Source organism: Erinaceus europaeus, chromosome 14 (genome assembly GCF_950295315.1).
Source record: "Erinaceus europaeus chromosome 14, mEriEur2.1, whole genome shotgun sequence".
NCBI lineage: Eukaryota > Metazoa > Chordata > Mammalia > Eulipotyphla > Erinaceidae > Erinaceus > Erinaceus europaeus.
In genome coordinates, this window is record NC_080175.1 from 29,368,874 (window position 1) to 29,387,016 (window position 18,143).

Below are 18,143 nucleotides of genomic sequence, written 5' to 3' on the forward strand. Positions count from 1 at the left end.
TCCACACAGTTGCCACCTCCAGAACTCCATATCCAGTCCCCTCTCTTGGAAGCTTTTCTATTCTTTATCCCTCTGGGAGTATGGACCCAGGATCATTATGGGGTGCAGAAGGTGGAAGGTCTGGCTTCTTTCTGTGATTGCTTCTCCGATGAACATGAGCATTGGCAGGGTCAATCCATACTCCCAGCCTCTCTCTCTTCCCTTAGTGGGTCAGGGGTCTGGGGAGGTGGGGCTCCAGGACACATTGGTGGGGTCGTCTGCCCAGGGAAGTCTGGTTGGCATCATGATAGCATGTGGAACCTGGTGGCTGAAAAAGAGTTAAGATGTAAAGCAGAACAAATTGTTGCTTAATCATGAACCTAAAGGCAAGGATTTGCAGATGAGATTTGGGGTCTCTGGAAAAAGCTAGTAGGTCTGTTTTAGGTATATTCCAAGGGGCCACACACACAAAAAAACTTTACTAGTTTTTGCTTGAATCTAACAGCTAACATGCAGGTGGACCCAAGGTATTTTCTGGGGAGATGCTGTCATAGTTGGAAAAAAGGACTAGAAAGCTGGATCAGGGAAGAGAGTAGCTCCCAAATACGGGAAAAGTATATAAGTATTGTTGACTGTAAACCCCATTGATTTGATCTGGGGCCCATATTCAGCACAGGAACTTGTGTAACCTCTGCATCCCTGTAGGTCTGAGCTCACATTCTGTGGTCATGGCTAGGAACATTCCAGGCTGCACTAATTTCAGGACCCGTCTTCCTTGGGTGGGTAGAGTATGTTTTCCAGCCTCCCTTCAGAGAATGAAACATTCCCTATCATTGTTGATCCACATTGAGAGAAAGATCCTGTGGGGGCCACAAAGGGGTCCATTATGTTGTTCCTGATGGAGATGACCAATGACAGTGGAGAGAATCCTATAACTTCTTTAGCCAGTCACCTGTTGGTGGGCATTTAGGTTGCTTCCACTCTTTTGCTATTGGCAATAATACAGCTATGAACATAGGAGTGCATATGTCCCTTCAAACTAGTGAAACCTGTGACTTTTAAATGACCGTCTTTCCATCATGAGCATCTCTGAGGAACCAGCCAATGTGGCCTGCTATCTCTGCCACTGAGAGCTTTGTCCCTTGCTGCAGGGTGCAGGGTTGGGGACTTAGAGTGGACTAACTGCAGCTTAATGGAAGCTCCCATTTGGTTTTGATGAAGCTTTGTGGGTCCTGATATCTTTCCTCACATTCTGTTCTCCCCTCTCTCTGCCCTTCCCATGGACTGCAGTTACTCAAAGTTGCTGGCAGGGAGGGAAACCTCATCGCCATCTTCCACGAAGAGCACAGCAGAGTTCTGCAGCAACTCCAGGTTTTCACCTTCTTCCCAGAGTCCCTTCCAGCTACCAAGAGGTCATTTGAAAGGAAAACCATAGACCGCCAGTCTACTCGGAAGCCACTTCTGGGCATGGTGAGTAGAGGAGAGTCTCGGGTGGCGGATGTGTCCAGCTCCCAGACCAGCTTGCATTCATTCTCTCTCTCTCTCTCTCTCCTTCTCTTCACTATTTTTAAAATCAATTTACGAGAGTTGAGTGGTAACGCAGCAGGTAAGTGCACACAGCACAAAGTGCAAGGACGGGTGTAAGGATCCAGGTTCAAGCCCCTGGCTCATCACCTGCTGGGGAGTCACTTCACAAGTGTTGAAGCAGGTCTGTAGGTGTCTGTCTTTCTCTCCCCCTCTCTGTCTTCCCCTCCTCTCTCCATTTCTCTCTGTCCTATCCAACAACAACAACATCAATAACAACAATAGTAACTACAATAATAAAACAAGGGCAACAAAAGGGAATAAATAAATATTTTTTAAAAAATTAACTTATTGGGACCAGGCAGTGGTGCACCGAGTTAAGTGCACACACTATAGTGTGCAAGGACCTGGGCTCATGGGCTCAAGCCCCTGGCCTGTCTTTTCCTCTTCCTCCCTCCTTCTCTCTTTTAATTTTTAAACTATCTTTATTTATTTATTGGATAGAGAAAGGGAGAGTGACAGACACCTGCAGACCTGCTTCACCACTCGTGATCCTTTCTTTCTCTCTATAGATGGGGACCAGGTGGTTGAGCCAGGTTCTTGTGCATTAGAACATGCACGCTCAACCACATACGCCACCCACCCCACCCCCGGCCCCTCTCTTTCCTTCTTTCTCCCCTCCCCCTCTCAATTGCTGTCTGTCTTGATCCAATAATAAATATTTTAAAAAATTATTTATGTATTTACTTATGAGAAAGAGAGAGAACCAGAGCACCAGACTGACACATGCTGTGCTGGGGACCACATTAGGCCTTCATGCTTGAGTAGTAAACTCTGTATCACAGTACACACTTTATCCGCTGCACCACCTAATTATATGTTCATTGCGGACTTAGCATATGTAAAGCACTTGGAAATTGCCGTTTGAGTAAACAGCCTAGATTGTTACCAATATTGTTGGACCCACCACAGCCTCTCCAGGTCAGTTTAATAGCAGCTTAGCTATTTTATATATATGCTAAATGGAGAATAAAGTGTCTTGTGTTCTCATCTATCAGCGACTCAATCACTGCTGTTGCTGAGCGTCCTAGTGTGTCTGCTGTCCCTAAGAGTGGCCACCACGCTGTTCCAGTGCCCTCTGAAAGGCATTGTTGCTTCAGTATTGATGTTAAAGCTCTGGTCAGTTAATTAGGCATGACGTTTCCTCTAAATCTTCCTACTTCCGATTACATAGTAAAAGTCACTGCAGTTCATGATTGGCAGCTTTCTCACATGGAGTTAGGTTTTTAAATGGAGTTAGGGTTTAATTTATTTTATTAATATTTATTTATTCCCTTTTGTTGTCCTTGTTGTTTTATTATTATAGTTATTATTGATGTTGTTGTTGTTGGATAGGACAAAGAGAAATCAAGAGAGATGGGGAAGTGGTCCAGGAGGTGGCACAGTGGATAAAGCAGTGGTAGAGTGGATAAAGGACTCTCAAACATGAGGTCCTGAGTTCAATCCCCGCAGCACATGTTCCAAAAAGATGTCTGGTTCTTTCTCTCTCTCCTCCTATCTTTCTCATTAATAAATAAATAAATAAATAAAATATTTTTTAAAAAAGAGAGAGAGGAGGGTGAAGACAGAGAGGAGGAGAGAAAGATAGACACCTGCAGACCTGCTTCACCACCTGTGAAGCAACTCCCCTGCAGGTGGGTAACCGGAGGCTCGAACCGGGATCCTTATGCCAGCCCTTGGGCTTTGCTTTGAGAAGAAAGGTGACATATGTCAGATTATATGGCTATGTAATCTAAAAGTCGAACCTGTCTTTGCTTATATTTTTTGCCCCATAAAATCCCATAGACATTAATGAATCCTGTGTTAAATGAAGGAATCAAATTTGTTGCTTTTACTTTTTCTTATTTTTGTGACTGTTTGTATTGATGAAGGAAGTGAAGAAATTTTTACTGTCTGGATTCAGATAGCAAGACAAAGATGATCTAGTAATTCTTGATATCTTGAGTTTGATTTTTTGCATCTTTTTTTTTAAGTGATTTACAGAATAGTAATTATAGGGGTATAGTTCCACACCATTCCCTCTACCAAAGTTCTGTGCCCCTAACCACCATAATTCTCCCAAGGTCATAGATAGGGGTTGACTTTTTTTTTTCTCATAAAATTCATGTATTTAAGTTTTCTATATCCCACACAGAAGTGAAATCATCTGGGAGTTGTCTTTCACTTACTTCACTAAGCACAATCCCCTCTTCAGCATTTACTTTTAATTTTTATTTATTTATTAATTTGGTCAGGCAGAGAGAAATCAAGAGGGAAGGGAAGATAGAGGAAAGAGAGAGCTTGCAGCCCTGCTTTACTGCTAGTGAAGCTTCTCCTGCTGTAGGTGGGGACCAGAGGCTTGAACCCAAGTCCTTGCACATTGTAATGTGTGTACTCAGCCAGGTGCACCAATGCCCAGCCCCTAATAAATACAGTTGTTGATACATGTGTAAAATTTCTCAAGTTTCTGCAAAACACTATTTAAAAAATTATTAATGATTTAATATTGATTTGCAAAATTATGAGATAATAGGGGTATATAATGCCATACATTTTCCACCACCAGAGTTCTGTGTCCCCAGTCCCTGCCTTGGAAACTGGATTAGTTCTCCAAGGTCACAGATGTGGGTTGACTATTATTTCTATAACTATCTACATTTACTTTTCTTTTTCTTCTTTCTTTCTTTCTTTCTCTTTCTTTCTTTCTTTCTTTCTTTCTTTCTTTCTTTCTTTCTTTCTTTCTTTCTTTCTTTCTTACCAGAACACTGTTCAGCTCTGGTTTATGGTGGTGCAGGGGATTAAACCTGGGACTTTGGAGCCTCAGGCTCTTTGTATAACTATTATGTTATATACCCCCGCCCACAGTGTGTGTATTTTTTTTTTTTTGTCCATTTTATTTCTATGGCCCTGCCTTCTCTTTTTATTTATTTATTCATTTAAAATTTTTTATTTATAAAAAGGAAACATTGACTAAGCCATGGGATGAGGGGTACAACTCCACAGAATTCCCACGACCAGAACTCTGTATCCCATCCCTTCCCCTGATAGCTTTCCTATTCTTTAACCCTCTGGGAGTATGGACCCAAGGTCATTGTGGGATGCAGAAGGTGGAAAGTCTGGCTTCTGTAATTGCTTCCCCGCTGAACATGGGCGTTGACAGGTCGATCCACATGTCCAGCCTGCCTCTCTCTTTCCCTAGTGGGGAAGGGCTCTGGGGAATCGGGGCTCCAGGACACACTGGTGGGGTTGTCTGTCCAGGGAAGTCTGGTTGGCATCATGCTAGCATCTGGAACCTGGTGGTTGAAGAGAGTTAACACACAAAGCCAAACAAATTGTTGACCAATCATGGACCTAAGGGCTGGAATAGTTCAGATGAAGAGTTAGGGGGTCCTCCATTTTGTAGATAGCTAGTAGGCATATTTTAGTTAAATTCCAAAGGGCCTGTGGCTATACTAGGTTTTTTTGTTTGTTTTGTTTCTTTTTGCCCCTGAGCCTGAAATCTGATATGCAGGTGGATCCAAGTTGTCTGGGAAGATGATGTCATGGATGGAAAAAGGACCAGAAAGCTGGATCAGGGAAGAGAGTAGCTCCCTAATATGGGAAAGGGGTATAAATATTGTTGACTGTAAACCCCATTGATTTGATGTGACCTGAGGCCCATATTTAGCTTAGGAGCCTATGTGACCTCTGCATCCCTGTATATCTGAGCTCACATTCTGTGGTCATCAGTAGGAACATTCCAAGCTGCCCCAGTATCGACCCATCTTCCTCTAGTGGAACATAGAGTATGTTGTCCAGCCTCCCTTCGGAAGATGTAACATTCTCTACCGTTGTTGATCCAAGTTGAGAGCAAGGTCCTATGGGGGCCCACAAAGGGGTCTGTTGTGTTGTTCCTGATAGAAATGACCGGTAGCAATGGAGAGAGGGGTTTATTCGAGGTCCAGGCCCATCGTGTCTGTTCTGGAATCTCAGACTCCCTGATTCAGGACCCTGTTTTTTCTTTCTCTCTAATTTTATTTATTTATTTTTTTGACCAGAGCACTACTCAGTTCTGGCTTATGGTGGTATAGAGAACTGAACCAGGGACTTTGGAGCCTCAGTCATGAGATTCTCTTTGTATAACCATTATGCTATCTACCCTCTGCCCCCCTTTTTTTTAATATTCCCTTTTGTTGCCCCCCCTTTTTATTGTTGTTATTGTTGGATAGGACAGAGAGAAATAAAGAGAGGAGGGGAAGACAGAAAAGTCACACCTACTACTTCTGAATGTCCTTCCCTCTTCTTTTTTTTTTTTTTTTCTTTCCTCTTCTCTCTCTGGGTCCTGATGGAATTAGAGTTCAGAGCCCTTTGGTCATCGTCCCCTAACGTCCCCTAACATCGTCCCCTAACATCCCCTCGGGAGTAGGATCAAAATTTTTTTTTTTTTTCCCCTTTTGCCGCCACCTCCTGGACCTGGACCAACATTCTTTATGGGCTGCAGTTCTGGCTTCTGTAATGTTATTGCTTCTCTGCTGGGAATGGGCATTGGCAGGTTGATACAAACCCCAGCCGGCTTCTATTTTTCCCTAGTGGACTGCAGGACACTCTTACCACTACCATCATGCACCAGGACCTGAAAGGACCCGAGTCCTTTACTTTGGAATAACCCACCACCTAAAAATTATCTTTTAAAGCAAATGAGAAATTAAAGCACTGTGGAGTTCAGGTAGCTGGTGGTGTATGAATTGAACCTGGGGCCTTCGACCTTCAGCTCTTCTATTCTGAGCTACCTCCCCTACCCTAAGTGACAGTTAAAACTTGATTCTTTGTTAGAATCTTTGTTTTCTAAGATGTAAAACTTAGTGTGTGTGGTATTTCTCTTAATTGCTATAAAAAGTTTCAAAACATGACAGATTGTTATTTACCCAGCCACAGTGACTGGCTGCGGCACATCTGATGGGTGTGGTCAGCTGCTGGTGGTCACTGGCCTCTCTCTGTGACTGACTCTGATGGCGGGGCAGTGGCCGAGGGCCACCCTGTTCATGGTGTCGGTGTGTGCTTCAGCCCAGTTACATGCTGCAGACAGAAGAACTCCGGGCCTCCCTTCTGGCAAGGTACCCCCCAGAAAAACTTTTCCAAGCAGAACGGAACTTCAATGCTGCTCAAGACTTAGATGTCTCTCTCCTGGAAGGTGACCTGGTGGGGGTGATAAAAAAAAAGGACCCTATGGGCAGTCGGAACCGCTGGCTCATTGACAATGGAGGTAAGAATGTCAGACATCAGCCTCACGTGACTCTAAATGAGGAAGAGAGATTTTTCTCAGACTCAAGTCCTGTGTAGGCCGGGAAAAGTTAAAAGAGAGAGTCTTTGGTCAAAGTAATATGTAGTTCTAAGTGTGCAACACCCAAGTCATCAGTGATAGAAAACCTGCTTTGGTTTTTGTTTTTACAAATTCTAGAGGAAACTCCGCTCCTTTGCTTTTTATTTTTTAAGGCATTTTGAAAAATATTATATTATTTATTGGATAGGGACAGAGTGGAATTGAGCAGGGAGAGAAGGAAAGAGAGACTGGCAATACTGTCTCACCACTCAGGGAGCGAGGGCTTGAACCTGGGTCCTGGAGTACAACAGCTGCACCACCACCCGGCCCCTCCTTGCCAAGTCTCCTGCCTTTTGGCCTGTTTTGAGCGAGCCATAAAGCATGCTGCCCTCTTCCACATCCTGCAAATGTTTCTGTGAGTATGTGGATTTAAAACCTGGAAGAAAGGGGTTTTTGAGTTGTCATATTCTGACCCCACCCCCTTATAGATGGTTCTATTTCATGGCTATTTAGGAATAACTAAAAAACACCTCACAGCGCCCCCCCCCCCCCCCCGGAAATGGATAAGGGCAGGTACAATTTTTATTTTATTTTATTTTCTCTTTTAAAATTTTCCCTTGTTTTATCGTTGTTGTGATTATTATTGTTGTTATTGATGTCGTTGTTGTTGGATAGGACAGAGAGAAATGGAGAGAGGAGGGGAAGACAAAGAGGGGAAAACAAAGACAGACACCTGCAGACCCTGCTTGAACTGGGATCCTTACTGCAGTGGTCCTTGCACTTTGTGCCACCGGCACTTAGCCCAACTCCCTGAGACAAATATCTTATCCACTACGCCATCTGCTGGCCACATGGCAGGGTTTTTAGAATTCCTGTAATAAAACTAGTGTGTCTGAACATGCGCTTAGTTAAGTCTCTCCTGCAGCCTTTGTTTCCACTAGTCAGACATCCAATTAAATTTTCCTCATGTGCTTATTCTCAAGCCTGTGGTCATTACTTTGACCCTTGTCTTGATTTTGGTGGGGAGGGGGGCTCACGGACGGGACTCCATCACTTATCTTTCCTGAGGTTATAGCAGAAAGGAGCTGGCAGGCAGCAGCAGAGTTCCCTCTCTCCCACCTGCACTGTATCCCCGGGCGGACTGTTTAGTCACTGGGAATCCTATTTCATGCCTCACTGTTGGCCTAGCTCTTGACCCCTAGTTTCAAGCCAGGAAGCTAGCACAGCAGAGTATGCAATAGACTCTCATACCAGAGGTTCAGAGCTCCCAGGTTCAATCCCTGGCACCACTATAAGCCAGAGCTGAGCAGTGCTCTGGCAGAAAGAAAGGATTTTAAAAATTATGATTACTTAAAACACACAAACCATGGCCAGGCAGTAATGCAAGGGCCCAGGTTCAAGCTCCCAGGGACCACCTACAGAAGGGGAGCTTTGGGAGTGGTGAAGCAGGGCAGCAGGTGTCCCCCCCCCCCCGCTTTCCCTCTCAGTTTTTTATCCTATCATATAACATTTATTGATTGGATAGAGACAGCCAGAAATTGAGAGGGAAGGGGATGATAGAGAGGGAGAGACAGAGAGACACCTGCGGCCCTGCTTCACCATTCCTGACGCTTTCCCCCAACAGGTGGGGACCAGGGGCTTGAACCCGGGACCTTGTGCATTGTAACACATACGCTCAACCAGGTGCACCACCACTGGTCCGGAATATTTTTTGTTGTTATTGTTGTTGTTGTTTATTTGTTTGATCAGAGCACCTGCAGCCCTGTGTCAGCACTTGTGAAGCTTTCCCTCTGCAGGTGGGAACCAGGGGCTTGAACCTGAGTCCTTTCGCACTGTAGGGTGTGCACTTAACCAGGTGCGCCACCACCCAGCCCCCTCATATAACATTTTTTAAATCCAATTTCTTCTCTGTTCCCTCCTTTTTTTTTGTTCGCAGCTTTTATTATTAATTTGTTTATTTTATTAATTTAATTTTTTTACTGCTATCAGGGTTATTACTGGGGCTTGGTGCAAGCACTACAAACCCACAGTTCCTGGTGGTTACTTTTTTCTATTTTATTTTGCTAGGACAGAGAGAAATTGAGAGGGGAGGGATATATATGGAGGGAGTGGACGACACCTGCAGACCTGCTCCACCACTCACGAAGTGTCCTTCCTGCAGGAGAGAAGCAAGGAGAAGGCTTGATCTGGGTGATATGTGAGCCCAACAGGGTGCACCACTGCCCTCCTGCATCTCCCCCCCCCCAGCTCTTAATAGTTGCTTTTCTTCCCTGCAGTCACCAAAGGCTTTGTGTACAGCTCCTTCCTGCGGCCCTACAATGCCCGGCGCAGCCACTCTGACGCCTCTGTTGGCAGCCACTCCTCCAATGAGTCAGAGCACAACAGCGCCTCACCCAGGTTCCCTCGGCAGAACAGCAGCAGCACCCTGACTGTCAACCCCAGCAGTATGGCTGTGACCTTTACCTCAGGGCCTTGTCAGAAGCAGCCTCTAGAGGACTCTCCGTTGAAGGAGTTTGACCAGGGACTTCTCACTACATCCTTAAACTCAGGCAGTTCTGAGAGCAGCTCTTCCAGACACCCTTCAGATCCTGACACCACTGCCCAGCCCCAGCCCTGGGACTTTGCAGACACCCCCAGAGATGTTAGCCGGCCCGCGCCCACCCCAAGGAGCCAGCGGAACTCCAGGCATCCAGAAATGGTTGGTTACTCTGGAACAGGGCAACAGGGGCACAGCAGAGACCTCGCTAGAGCGTGTGCAAGGGCAGCCCAACCTCTGGAGGACAAAAGCAAGGAGCCAGAGGGCAGTGAGACAGAAGGCAACCAGGTAAGTGCTCCTGGTCACCTGAGCGACCCCTCCAGCCACCCTTCAAACCCTGACACACTGCTCAGCCTAGGTCCTGGGATTCTGCAGATGCCCCCAGAGACGTCAGATCTACAAGTGCACATAACCTATGTATGGACCCAGGCCTCATCCACGCATGATTTCACCACTCCAAGCCACTTTTTCATTCAAAAAGGGACAGAAGGAGAGATTCCATAGTACCTGCCCTGTGCTGCCAGGGCTTGAACCTGAGCACCTGAGCTATGCTGCCCACCTTACCTGGTGAGCTGTCTCTCTGGCTCTAACCTGCATATCTCAAAACCACACTTGACACCTGGATTCTCTGTCGAGAATCCTCCACTTGCTGCCTCTGCTCACTCTAAGAAGCAATTAGTTTCCATGTGTGTTTTAATACAACAATGGGAGGCGGGATCCAGTCATGTCTTTGCTTAAGATGTTTGCCTCTGGCAAACTCTGAATTCCAGAGGACCAGTTTTTTGTTTGTTTGTTTTGTTTTATTTTTTGCCTTCAAGGTTGTTGCTGGGGTTTGGTGCCTGCACTATGAATCCACTGCTCCTGTGGCAAATTTTTTCAATTGTTTGGATAGGCTAGAGAGAAATTGAGAGGGAAGGGAAAGATAGGGAGAGAGAAAGACACCTGCAGACCTGCTTTACCGCTTGTGAAGCCATCCTCCCTGCAGGTAGGGAGCGGAGGCTCAAACCTTGATCCTTGCACGGGTCCTTATGCTTCATACTATGTGTGCTTAACCTGGTGTACCACCGCAGCTCTCCCCTCCCGTTTCTTCTTTTTTGAAAGATACATATAGGAGATACTGGTGCTAGGAATTGAACCTGAGACCTTGGAGCCTCAGGCATGAAAGTCTCTTTGCATAACCATTATTCTGTCTCCCCTGCCTGACCCACATTCTAATATATGTTGGGAGAGAGAATGATCCTTTTCTTCAGGTATTTATTGTTTAGTTGCTGCTGTTGTTTTGTTTCTTTTTTATTGTTATTATTATTATTATTATTATTATTATATTATGGATAGAGACAGCCAGAAATTGAGAGAATGGGGTGGGGATAGAGAGACACCTGCAGCCCTGCTTTACCACTCGCAAAGCTTTCTCACCGCAGGTAGGGGCCAGGGGGCTTGAACCTGGGTCTTTGCAAGTTGTAACATGTACACTCAACCAGGTGAGCCACCACCTGGCCCCCTGTTGTTTTGTTTCTGAATTCAGAATTTCTGTATTTGGAGTGTGGGAGGGTATCCTCATCCATCTTCCATATTGACTGGAAGTTCCTTCTTCCCCATTAAGGCAACTCGGGTAGCCACGTGTGACTGGAACTTTACACGGTGCAGAAAGAGGCCATCGCCACCATCTCCACAGGAAGTTCTATTGGGCAGCAGCGCTCCAAGCACTTTCCCACTTCCTGTCTCATTTGCTTTCTCACACAGGTCTATTTTGCTGTCTACACCTTTAAGGCACGGAACCCGAACGAACTGAGTGTGTCAGCCAACCAGAAGCTCAAGATCCTGGAGTTTAAAGATGTTATGGGAAACACAGAGTGGTGGCTGGCTGAAGTCAATGGGAAGGAGGGCTACGTCCCATCCAATTACATCCGCAAAGCTGAGTACACCTGAGTGTGTCCTGCCTGCTACGTACCTGCTGCCTGCGCTGTCCTTCTCCTGAAGGGTTCTGGTGGTCCACAGGAAGGGCGCCTGCTCCCAAGGCCCAGGCCCTGTCCACACTGCTTGACCAGGCAGGGTAGGGCACCAGAGAAGCCCTGTTCTCCTTGACTAGGTTGTCTGCTTTGATGCTCATTAGAATTTCTAGAATTTGGAGTGGGTCCTGGACTTGAAAAAAAAATCCCGAGCCCATGAGAAGAGAGGCAAATTCTGAGGCAAGACTTTGGAAATGAGACCTTTCCAGTCAGAAGATCAGTATTCTGTGTATGCTAGAAGATGTTGGCTTTGGTTGTACCATATTGTCTGTAGGGTGGCCCCATGGCTCATATTCAACCGACTAGTAACTGACTTCGATGAAGAGAATTATCTGGGAGCCCTTTTGGGATGTGTCTTATGTGGAAAGGAGTTTTTCAAGACTGAACCAAATCTAATGTTTCAAAGTGCCACTGCCTAGTGCACATGTGTACACGCATACACGTGTATACACACACAATCTCTAGTTTTTTTAATTTACCATTATATCACATTACCATCTGCGATCTTTTTTATTTCGCTGCATTTCCAGGTTGGCTTATGAAAAATTCAACTGTTCTTTCTTCTTCTTGGAAAAAGTTTTGAGGGTCTTTATTTTCTTTCAACCTTCTCCTGAACAATTCTCTTCCCTCTGAGGTATAGTCGCCTATACTTCTCTCCCTTATGCACTCTCCCTACACTACATGGTCCTGCTCCTCTTTACAACTCAGTAGCCAATGGGTTTTCCTAGGTGACCAAGATCAGTGTTCCACCATTCTATTGAAAGGATTGGTTCTGCAGTGAGCCAAAACCAGTCCAGTCAGGTGACAGACTGGATGCTCTCTCCTCCATTCAAGCATGCAGACTATCCACAGCCACAGAACACAGGACGTGTGTCTTATTTGAGTTGGGATAAGCAGTAGCTTGTCTTAGATTTGGAAATAAGCATTTTCTGTTTCACCTCCAGCCTCCATGCTTCTGAGACTAGTCTAAGACAAACAGATCCTAGAGTGCTTGGTCATACCTCTCTCTCTTTGGCCTTGGGAATATACTTGTTACTGCCACATGAAGAGTTTCCCCCAGAAAATTAGATTTGAGTAGGGCTTGTGTTCTTAAGACCTTCCCCTGAAATGGAGCCTACTTTGGATCACCTCAAGCCTGGATTTAGTCTAAAGAAAGGAACTCAAGAATCACCTTAACAACCCCTGCTCCTTCAAGTGCACTTTTGGCCTTAGGATCCCTCTGAGCCGGAGAGACACCTGTTCTGCTATTCAGAAGGCAGCAGTGCAAGTGTCTTGTGAATAGTGTTTATATTTGCAGATGTTTATATTTAAGTAGCTATTTTATAAATAAAAACATTTATAAGTGCCATGAGTGGGTTTTTTTTTTTGTTTTTTGTTTTTTCTTGACTTCTTTCAGTGTTTAGCCTGAGCCTTAGTCTAGGCTTTCTAGGGGATACCTTCTTGACAGGGCAGTGGTGTCCAGCTTCTAAATGAGAGAGACCAACTGAAGAAATTGATTCACTTTGTCAAAAGATGTTGCTCTGTGTACAGAATTGCCGAAATCTCTCTAGCTGGAATTCCTAACATGAGTATTTTCTCATGTTACAAATGTGGAAATGGATGCACTAAAGATTAACAAGGTCACCCAGGGAGGTTGGAACAAGGATGGAGCACAGAGGAGGGGGGAGAAGTGACAGAGGCACCGACAGAAAGGGGATGAGGACATTGTATGGATGACAGTAAAGAATTGTTGGGTGTTAAGGATGTTGAATACACAGACTAGGGGAAAGAAACAGGTTTTTGGGGGCTGGGTGGTGGTGCACCTGGTTGAGTGCACATGTTACAATGTGTGAGGACCCAGGTTCAAGCCCCTGGTCCCCACCTGCTGGGGGAAAGCTTCGCGAGTGGTGAAGCAGTGCTGCAGGTGTCTCTCCTTCTCTATCTCCCCATGCCCTCTCGATTTCTGGCTGTCTTTATCCAATAAATAAAGATAATAAAAAACAAACAACAACAACAAAAAACCAGGTTATCAAGGCCAGTGCTTTTACTTTATGAAGTAGGAAAATGAGTTCCAGTGCTAGTATGATTTGCCCAAGTCACATACCACATTTTTGATGGATTCTACATTTAAAACTAGGGCTGTAAGCTCTCAAGTCTTTACCCCTTGTTATGGAGTCAGTCTTTCTGGCTTCTGATGCTTGAAAGCTTATTGACCTTGGCAGTTTACTAAACAGTCCCTCAGCTTCCTTATCTGAAATAGGGATAGCAGGACTGGGAGATGGTTCAGCTAGTAGAACGCATGAGCACTGGTGCATCGTCTCCTTGTACACTGTGACGTGCGCTCAGCCAGGTGCACCACCACCCGGCCCCTTCTTAACTCATTATCTTATTTATTTATTATTTATTTATTTATTCATGAGAATGATTGGAGGAAAGAGAGAAAGAACCAGACATGACTCTGGTACATGTGCTCCCAGGGATTGAACTTGGGACCTCATGGTTGAGAATCCAATGCTTCATCCACTGTGTCACCTCCAGACCACTATCTTAATTTATTATTGGACAGAGACAAATTCAGAGGGGAAGGGGAAGATAGAGAGACACCTGCAGCCCTGCTTGACCACTCACAAAGCTTTCCCCTGCAGGTAGGGACCAGGGACTTGAACCTGGGTCCTTGTGCACTGTAATGTAGATTAAACTCTTTCTTATAATAAGAAATGTAAGAACCCTCATAAGGATCCCAGTTTGAGCCCTCAGCTCCCTACCTGCAGGGGAGTTGCCTCACAAGCAGTGAAGCATGTCTGCAGGTGTCTATTTTTCTCTCTCCCTCTCTACTTTCCCTTCCCCTCTCAATTTTTCTCTGTACTATCCAAAAAACTTGAAAAATGGTCAGAGGAGCAGTGGATTCATAGTGTAGGCACTGAGCCCCAGCAATAACCCTGGAGGCAAAGAAAAAGTCATTACTTAGTACATGCGTATGAACATGTCCAACCCCCATTCCTATGTTATGCCCTGAAGAAACTTAAATGTGTATCTCAGAATTTCAGTACCTGAATCCTCACAGCATTGTTCACGGTAGAGGGGAAAAGAAACATAATTATACTGCTGACCAGTGTTAAAATAGACCAACTGTAGCATGTTTGCATACTGTCACACTACAAAGCAGTGAGGAAGAGCCAACCTCATGAGCGTGGATGAGTCTCAGATGTAACACTAAGGGAGTAACACTAAGGGAGTCGGGCAGTAGCGCAGTGGGTTAAGCGCACATGGTGCAAAGCACAGATGTAACACTAAACAGAAGAACCAAATCATAAAAGAATATGCATGCAGTATAGTCAGTCACAGAAATCTTTTCCAAAAGTACACTTTGGATAGATACAAAAAGGTCAAACTAAAATGGGAAGTATGGAAATAATTAGCACAAGATTCAGAGTTGTTTTTATCTTGAGTAGGGTGGGTGGTTAGCCAAGAGGTGAGATCGAAATGGGACCATCAAGGAGGTTTAGATGCCTCTGGTAACACTTCCTTAACTTGGGTAGTGGGTACAGGAGTATTCAGGCACTAGTCTTTAAACATGCATGCACACGCGCACGCGCGCGCACACACACACACAGTTAAATAAGGAATGATGCTGATATTCTTCTAAGCCATGGGGCTTGTGGTCAGAATGATGTGCTGCTATTCGTGTTTTCAATGCCAGCTTCCTTGGCCATAAAATAAAAGGGGCCTGGTTTTTTCAGCAGTTCCTCAGGGCTGTCATACTGTACAATCTTCCCACTGTCTAGGACCATTATCCTGAAACAAGGAAGAAAAGATCAACATTTTAGAAAGCAGCAGGATTCAGGTGGTGGTGCACCCAGCTAAGTGCACACAGTACTATGCGCAAGGACCTGAGTTCGAGTCCCCGCACCCCACCTACTGTGGGAATGTTCTTTCTCTCCCCTTCTTCATCTCTCCCTCCACTCTCAATTTCTCTCTGTCCTATAAAATGACTAAATAATAATAATAATAAAAGAAGAAGGGGAGTCGAGCCGTAGCGCAGCGGGGTAAGCACGTGGCACAAAGTGCAAGGACCAGCGTAAGGATCCCAGTTCAAGCCCCTGGCTCCCCACCTGCAGGGGAGTTGCCTCACAGGCAGTGAAGCAGGTCTGCAGGTGTCTGTCTTTCTCTCCCCTTTTCTGTCTTCCCCTCCTCTCTCCATTTCTCTCTGTCCTATCCAGCAACGATGACATCAATAATAGCTACAACAATAAAAAACAAGGGCAACAAAAGGGAATAAATAAATATTTTAAAAAAGGAGAAAAGGGGAAAAAAGTGGCCACCAGGAGCACTGGATTTGTGATGCCGGCACCAAGCCCCGACAGTAACCTTGGAGGCAAAAAAAAAAAAGCATCTTGAATCTTGACATTTTTATGAATGCCAGGACTGGCTGGTAATATATGCATACAAATCTACAAAGCAGTGACAGTGAATGGACCCTAGCCACCTGCATTATGATGGATGGATTCCATGTATAAAAATCAACCGAGTGGTCTGGGAGGTGGCGCAGTGATAGCTTTGGACTCTCAAGCATGAGGTCCCGAATTTGATCCCCAACAGCACATGTGCCAGAATGATGTCTGGTTCTTTCTCCTCCTACCTTTCTCATAAGTAAATAAAATCTAAAAATAAATAAATAAATCAAGACCAGCACATGGATCCCAGTTCAAGCCCCTGGCTCCCCACCTGCGGGGGGGGGGGGGGGTCACTTCACAAGTGGTGAAGCAAGTCTGCAGGTGTCTTTCTCCCTCTCTACTTTCTCCTCTTCTCTCAATTCCTCTCTGCCCTATCCTATAAAACAGAAATAGTCACCAGGAGCAGTGGGTTTGTAGTGTAGGCATCAATCCCCAGTGATAACCCAAGGCAAAAAAAAATAAATAAAACAAACTCAAGTAGCAGAATTATATAGTGTGAGACCATTTACCAAGTTTGTTAATTTAAAAAAAAATGCATTGCTTAAATCTACATTAGTTAATATAGGGTTCTTCCCTGGGTGAGAAAAGTCTTATTCTGGGCGGGGGGAGATAGCATTAATAGTTCTGCAAAGAGATTCGACTTCCGGAGGCGGAGCTACGAGCAGCAGATCGCTTTCTCTCCTCTCCTCTCCTCTCCTGGATCAACTAGGAATACCAAAGGAGACCACCCGGACCGAAACAAGACAGGACTAGAATGACCACAGAAACCCAGTAAATCACCCGTGAGTACAAACACACGTGGCTGGTGACAGAGAGGAGAGAGGGGCCTAAGGAGAGATTAAGTGACTGCTAACAGTTCGACAGTTTGTCAGTGGAGACACCACCTCCAGTCTGCTCCACCAACAAGGGGACAGCTGAAGGGAGGAAAGGACTCCCCAGAGACTCACCAAATACAACTTTGAGTCTCCATTGCTACTACCCTCAGAATCTGGAGCAGCAACAGGGAGGGACACCAGGGCACAGAGATCTAACCGGGAAACTCAGGAGAAGACCTATACCTCGGTGGCATAGCTGAAGGGCTGTGAAAGTCTCTTTGCATAACCACTGGATTATCTCTGCCACACCCTGCTTTATCTCTTGGTCAGGAGTCATTGATTAAGCCAAGAAGCCTATTGATAGTTTAAAAGCCCTCAGGCTACCATAGCCTACAGGGGAAAAAAAAAAGGCTTTTACACCACTGAACTCCAACTCAGGGATTGAAAAAACTGTTAACTTATATAAAATGGTTAAAACAACAAGAAAAAATAATGGAGACTCGAACCAGGACAAGAGTCCAGCTAAAAGTCCTCCAGAGGGCGAAGCACAAAACAACGAGTTCAACATCCAAACATTAGCTAAGGAAATAATAACAGGAGTGAGTAAAGAATTTGAAAAAATTGTAATCAGAACTGCAGGAACAACAAATGAGAATATGGAAGAAAATTCTAATAATCTCATGGTTATTAGAGAGCTGAAAGCTGAAATTGCTGAGCTAAGAAGGCAACTAGCTGAACAAGCTAAAACAGTATCAGAGCAGGGCAACAAAATAGATGAACTCCAGAAAGCAGTAGAGGGCAGAGAGAATAGAATCAATGAGGCTGAAGACAGAATTAGCAAGATTGAGGATGAATTAGAGACAACTAAAAAAGAAGTAAGAGATCTCAAAAAGAGATTAAGAGGTGCTGAAAACAACAACAGAGTCCTATGGAATGACTTCAAAAGAAACAATATACGCATTATTGGCTTACCAGAGGAAGAAAGAGAAGGGGAGGAAGAAAGCGTTCTCCAGGCCATAATAGCTGAAAATTTCTCTAGTCTAGACAACACCAAAGACATAAAGATTCAAGAAGCCCAGAGGGTCCCAAACAGAATTAACCCAGACCTAAAGACACCAAGACATGTCATACTTAGATTGGAAAGGAATAAGGATAAAGAAAGGATCCTCAAGGCTGCAAGAGAAAAACAAAGAGTCACCTACAAAGGAAAACCCATAAGATTAGCAGCAGACTTCTCCATACAAACACTACAGGCCAGAAGAGAATGGCAAGATATCTATCGAGTGCTCAATGAGAAAGGCTTTCAGCCAAGAATACTATATCCTGCTAGACTGACATTCAGACTAGATGGAAGCATCAAAACCTTCTCAGACAAGCAACAGTTGAAGGAAGCAACCATCACCAAGCCTGCCTTGAAAGAAGTTCTGAAAGGTTTCCTATAAACAACCAGACCACCACAAATAGAACATATATCAAAACACTCTAAAACTCTACAAGAATGGCGTTAAA

The 18,143-nt window shown here is 44.9% G+C and overlaps 2 protein-coding genes across 7 annotated transcripts in view; one reads left to right on the plus strand and one right to left on the minus strand.

Moving 5' to 3' along the window:
* DNMBP (dynamin binding protein) overlaps positions 1–12,732 on the plus strand; it is a 135,595-nt gene extending 122,863 nt beyond the window's left edge. For all 5 annotated transcript variants that reach the window (XM_007530263.3, XM_060171494.1, XM_060171493.1 and 2 more), the window contains 4 exons: positions 1,270–1,449; positions 6,586–6,784; positions 9,118–9,665; positions 11,121–12,732. In XM_007530263.3, the coding sequence (XP_007530325.1) occupies positions 1,270–1,449; positions 6,586–6,784; positions 9,118–9,665; positions 11,121–11,306 (1,113 nt within the window). In that variant the 3' untranslated portion in view covers positions 11,307–12,732. The remainder of the gene's footprint in view (positions 1–1,269; positions 1,450–6,585; positions 6,785–9,117; positions 9,666–11,120) is intronic.
* Positions 12,733–13,387: 655 nt separating this feature from the next.
* ABCC2 (ATP binding cassette subfamily C member 2) overlaps positions 13,388–18,143 on the minus strand; it is a 102,018-nt gene continuing 97,262 nt past the window's right edge. For both annotated transcript variants that reach the window (XM_007530262.3, XM_060171497.1), the window contains one exon: positions 13,388–15,160. In XM_007530262.3, the coding sequence (XP_007530324.1) occupies positions 15,028–15,160 (133 nt within the window). In that variant the 3' untranslated portion in view covers positions 13,388–15,027. The remainder of the gene's footprint in view (positions 15,161–18,143) is intronic.